Raw genomic sequence first — 6052 nt, forward strand, 5'->3', positions numbered from 1 at the left:
AAATGTTTCCACAAACCACTGAACAAATAAAAATCCCTCCTTGGAAATACTCCAAACTAATCAGAGGAAAATTTCAGTGCAAAAATGAAATACTTTTCTCTGAAAAAGCTGGGCATGTAAGTTCTACATCTAGATGTGTTCACATGCTGAGAATACAAATACTGGAAATCCTTATCATTTTTCTACCACGTCTTGTGCAGGAGCAAATTGAGGTCCTTTATGCCCATTGAGATGTTATAGTCTTATGAAAGACTGGGGGAACCTTCTCAGCTAAGAAAAGAAACTCTTTGCACTTAATCCTCCCTCACAGGAAAACAAAGAGCACATAAACTTAAAGATGCAAGACTGTTTTGCTTAGAGGAAAATACTAAGTCACTACTTGGTTAGATAAATAGGATACTAGTATTTAAGTCAGTGATTCATTAAACTCACTATGAAAGAGTTTAGATAGAATTTGAGAAAAATTTGAGATGGAAAATTTACATATTTTAGAATTCTATTATTTCCATGGTTGTCTCAATTAACATTCTCTAGCTACATGTCTTTCTAGTCACTCTGATAATTACATTTCAAAAGCCCAAGATAAATGTGAGAATTGAACAATTAGTTAATAAAGATGTACCTACATCAACTGGATCCCCTTAGTTTATTTTCTCTAAGTGTGAATATGTGTGTCTCACAGTGCCATCTGGTGATAACTCACTATCTCTGCTCTCCAAGAATGTTTATTGAAAACATTTGTCAATATTATTTCTGCACAGCTGAAACTGACTAATCAGTTTAAAAATATGGTTGTGCATTCACATGATTTCAGATTTAGGCTGGAACAAGATTCTCGAGGAGTTTTCCTTTGGTCCTCAAGCTTCTACTCCATCTTAGCTTTATCTGACACAGTATTGGGTAACCATCATTCCTGTATGACATAGTATTCAAAGAAATTAAGAAGTTAGGTTTAAACTAAGAATGTCATGCATAAATTATGACAATATAATACAGCAATTCACGAACAACAACTTGAAAATTCATTAGAAAGACAGGGATTGTTAACCACACCTTAAATGAAGAATTTGATATATGGGGCAAGTTAAAATGGAGAAAATTTACCTCCCTAATAATACACATTATTTTGTTTTTTCTTTATTTACCTGTAGAATGTTTTGACTTTGTTGTACGGCAAACATCTAATACATTGCTTGTAGATCATGTTCTCATCTGCCTGTAGTTCCAGACCACATTTGGCACAACCTGAATATGTGATCATAGGCAGAGAAGCCAAAACACACTCCAGTGAAGTGTCAGCAGAGAAGATGAGTTGCTTGTACTGACCAGTGGAAATGGTAAACTTCAGTTCTAAGATATGGGCTTTCACTTGAATCACTCCTACAAAAACAATTCAAATACAAATTAAGTTTCACTTAAACTGAAAGCAAAAGCATGGGCTACAGCTGATTTAAAACCAAAATTCCTATCAAAAACTTCTTCAACTTTTTCCCCTTTGTTAACACATGTTCAAACTTTTAGAGATATTTTATGCAGTGAAAAATCCTTGTGGCTAAATATTATTTTTAGATGTATAAAAGTACTACATTTTCAGGTACTATTTTAGTAGATGCCACTATAGAAGGTGCCTGAATAAGAGACAAAAATTGTGCAAAGAATTTCCAAGTGATTTTCTTCCCACTCTTTCAGAGGTACTGAAAAGCACAGCTTTAACAACTTAGCTTTTCACTTTTATATTTAAATTAAATGCTGCAACAACAACTTTAATCACTTCCTAGAATTTAATGCCAACCATAGCAATCTTCTAGGTTTATCTGGGAGGGGATGACTGTGTAAAATGTCTTGTTTGTTTTTAAGAAGTTTTCAATAGCAGCAGCTACTTTGCTTTAGAGAGTACCAGTTTTGGAGAAAGACTGACAAACTTTCAGTAATTAGTCACATCATTACTAAACTGGTTGGTGTGGACAACAAAAGTCAGCATTTCTCCTTGTGCTCCAAAGCTGTCTTTGCACGGCACCACACACCACACCTATCTCTCCACTGGGTTCATTGTATGGCCAAGTATGGAACATTCAGTTTGGCCAAGTACAGAGCAGCAGCCTCCAGAATAAATTCAGAATCCCAGATCTGGGCTACCTTAAAGACCAACTGTCTTACTTCATCAACACAGCATCTATTTAGCCTACTTATGCATGGCACAACAGACATTACAGAGCTATGGATAACATTTACCGGAGCATTTTTCCTCCAAATGTGCTGAGAGCCTTGTCAACTCCATGAGGGATGTTTGACTTTTCTGAAACTTTTCTTTAAATTCAACTGCCCTTTTGTCATCATCAAACAAGCACTCACAGGATGACCAGGGAGTTGTATGCAGTTCCAAGTCACCTGAGACAGAACTATGTTGGACAAGAAGGTATTTGAAGTCCCATATGTGATCTAAAGAACAAAAAAAGCAAACAGAAGAGTTTACTTTCTATACTGTGGTTCATTTCCAGCAAGCCAAGGTTACTTCCATGATTGAGAAAAACATGAGATCACCTGTGGGTGCTAAAAAGCTGGTAGAGAGCTTCTCGCAGCTTCACAGGAAAACTGTGAGAAGCTTTCATTCTCACGCAGTCTCTCATGAAAAAGCAGTTAGAGAAAAGTAAATTCTTGGCAGCTGCATAGTTGTTATGAGAACTGCATATTGTTTTGGGTACATGGAAAAATAATATTTACAGATGGGCGTTATAGGGCTCAACCTATCACCTTGAGAGGTGGTGGGTGAATAGGCCAATCATGTAATTTCTTTATTGCAAACCACACTATAAAAGATGAGCTTCCCATTAAACGTGGTCTTAGCTCTGCTTCGGCCACATCATCTGACCTGCTATGGCGTGATTCTTCTCGTCTCCCTGGGGATAACAGTGACAAACACATGCTCATATGGTCAGCTCTGGTAACTTCATTTCAAGTCTGATATGTAAGGTTTTTCCTTCCCTTTCCCTATAAACTTGGCATGAGTTGTCCCATAATGGAAATTTCATTGCACCTCTACCAAACTCAGCTGTCAAGACAACTCAGCCTTTTGAAAAAGAAACCAGCTCTGAAATTTGTTGTCAGCTCTAATGATGGCAACGTCTCAAAGAAAAAAATCATGTTATTCATCAACTTCCATTTTTTAATACATCCCTGTTTCTGATCTTCTATCTCCACAATTATCAATTTAACATAAACCTAGTTTAACTTATTTTCAAAGAACAAGACAAGGAATAAATCAAAATTTGGTAGTAGACACTGCTGAAACACAGGCTATGTAATTCTTGCAAGAGATGCTTCTAGTTAGTTACAGCTGGACTTGATCTCAAGGCCACTAAGATATAAAGCCTGACACTAGTAAGGTGGAAAGCAGAAAATAAAAGTAAGGAGTAGAAAAACCTCAGCAATTCATGCTAAACCAGACAATGATAAGGAAGACCCAGCAAAACTGGTAACACAGTTAACACTCATGGGTTTTCACAGTTACATAACCAGGCACTATGCAAAACAGTGCATCTTGTATATAGATCCAAGATTTTAAATATTTATGCCTTCTCAGTCTTCTAAAGTGCATTCAAATTCTGCTGCTGATGACACCGCTTCTAAACAGAGGAGACATGTTAGAACTAGCATAAAATATGTTACTTCTCCAAGGGGAGTATTTAAAGATTAAATGGATAAATGTTACCAGCTAAACACTTAAAAGGCACTAACAGCATCACAAAAATCCTTTTACACTTACCAGTAGATACAAGGACCTTACCTTTTTTCCTCTGAAGCTGAGGGCACCAGGCAGCCCCTGCTCCCCACAGAACCATCCTATAGTGTTGATCTCTGTTCTGTTCTACTGTTAGAATAATTTTTCTTTGGTTGCCACCTCTGTAGCTGTACACAGATTCTGAAAAGAATCAAAATTACATTACTTCTACAGTAAAAAGCTTATAAGCGCACAAACCCCATGTGCCTCAGTATTAAGGTGAAATCATGGTGTTATCACATTTTATGGTACAATTAAAAGCAAACAAGAATACACCTACAATTTCTTCAGGACAGAAAATAATCTGATTTCTTCAGCAACATGAATCTAGTTTAAAGGAGTGCATAAAGTATATTAATTTACTTTTATCCATCTAAGTACTCAGCAACTCGGCAACTCCCTTTAAAACAGGAGGTATCTGAGCATCTTTCAGCTCCCATTCATCCTGACTTGTAGAGTAGAAAGAAATTGTACTCAATTTCTCTGTAACTGCCATAATTGGAAGTTGTTCCTGTAACTTCTGTAGAATACACTGAAAGAAACATTTCTCTAGAAGTTTTCACATAGAAGAAAACCATAGTCATGTACAAGGCACACTAAAAGTATTAGTAACAGTCCCTACAAACTGAAACAATTAAGATCTCTACACCACTCTTATCCAGGACACTGCATGCTTCAGTTCCACACTAAAACTACAATATTTTCACAAATAATTTTTGAACAAGAACACTTGCATTAAACATCTAACAGTTCCAAGATTTACATACTAGAGCAAATTATGAAGATTTCTATCTTCAAAATTCTGCATTTAAAACTAATAAACATGATATTGACAATGTGGGTAGAAGTTTGTAGCTTACTAATATAGGATGAGAGTGCAATATGATCAAATTTTTGTGCAAAGCTTGAGGTCAAGCAGTGAGAAACATTTTGCCTTGCAAAATTACTATTTAAGTTTCACCTACTTCAGAAGTTGACGTCCAGTGCATGAACTTACCTATTAATACAGAAATATTGATAATTTTCAGGATTGAGTGCACCAAAGTATTTGGCTGGAGCTGATCTAGCTGCACATACTGAACATCATCCAGTCTCTGAACTTGTCTTTGTGGAATGTCTCTGAAGTGTGGAAATTCTGATGATATGTATGCCAACAAGCCACGGAGAACACCACCATCCACTATAGGATAAACTTACATGAAATAAAGGCAAAATCACATACTATTTTTTATACTTAGAAGTATAAAACTTATGGCTTGGAACATATTTACACTGATGAAATCAAAACTGTTCAAGAATAATTTTAAGGTAAGAAATTCCTGAGATATATAACACTTGATCTGAAATTAAACTGTACTTTAGGATATTATCAAGAGGAAGCAGGTCAAGTTAAGCTAAGTGCAATACTTTAAAATACACCAAAAATCTTGTATCATAGCTTGGTAAGAAGAAAGCTGTGCTTGATCATTGACCTCAGAATCTGCCTTAAACAGCTGGCAATACTGGACACCACAAAGACAGTAAGAACAATGTAATCACTGTGATACTTCCACTGTATTTTCCCCTCAGTCTCCAACCCTCCATGGCCTGCAGTGAATTACTCTCCCTGAAAGGATCTACTTACTCCATTTTGCAAAAAATTTAATCCTGATGAAAACTCAGACACCACATGGCCATGTCCTGACATAACTGCTCGTTCTTAAACTAAACTCAAAGAACTCAGTTTTGTTAGAGTTCAGTGGTAACCACCAAACTTTACCACGGTTCTCACATGCTATCTGATGCTGTCATGTCCACATCTTGTGCACAGGTGTTCCTGTCATATTCTTCTCTCATGTTTTGTACCTCTCAATTGCACACGTTTCCATTTTATCCCATGTGTGAGGCATTGCCAACAAAATGGAGTACTTGAAAAAGCTGTTTTACTGTAGTTTTCATGGAAACTTATGCACTACAATCTTACATTCTTCTGGATTGAGAGCTGAGCAGTTCCCCAGATTTAGTAACTGACTGGTAAACGTAGACTGAAGCATGACTTCTCCACACCAAAGATTCTCATACATTACTACATCTGCAAGAAAAAAGCAACCTTATCAACTCATGTATCAACAATACTGAAGTGTAGAATACTTTTCTTGACTATAAGACCATCTTACATACAGATGTGTAAGGCACAGGGTTTGAAAGAGATCACTTGGAAACACAGTGTTATTTTTTAATCTATTTTTTAAATGCCATTTACAATGAGTTAATAGAATTTTCTCATTAGTTTGA

At 36.2% G+C, this 6052-nt stretch overlaps 1 protein-coding gene across 8 annotated transcripts in view; it reads right to left on the reverse strand.

Annotated features, from left to right (window-relative positions):
- SHLD2 (shieldin complex subunit 2) overlaps positions 1–6052 on the reverse strand; it is a 29912-nt gene that overhangs the window by 1570 nt on the left and 22290 nt on the right. For 7 of the 8 annotated variants that reach the window (XM_042033243.1, XM_042033245.1, XM_042033241.1 and 4 more), the window contains 5 exons: positions 5742–5849; positions 4776–4970; positions 3785–3919; positions 2233–2439; positions 1146–1380 (listed from right to left, as the gene is read on the reverse strand). In XM_042033243.1, the coding sequence (XP_041889177.1) occupies positions 1146–1380; positions 2233–2439; positions 3785–3919; positions 4776–4970; positions 5742–5849 (880 nt within the window). The remainder of the gene's footprint in view (positions 1–1145; positions 1381–2232; positions 2440–3784; positions 3920–4775; positions 4971–5741; positions 5850–6052) is intronic. The other variant, XM_042033246.1, reaches the window with a different exon arrangement.

The sequence above is a fragment of the Corvus kubaryi genome, unplaced genomic scaffold (genome assembly GCF_017639235.1).
Source record: "Corvus kubaryi isolate FWS band 111438036 unplaced genomic scaffold, C.kubaryi_AGA036_p1.0 37357, whole genome shotgun sequence".
In the NCBI taxonomy this organism is placed as follows: domain Eukaryota; kingdom Metazoa; phylum Chordata; class Aves; order Passeriformes; family Corvidae; genus Corvus; species Corvus kubaryi.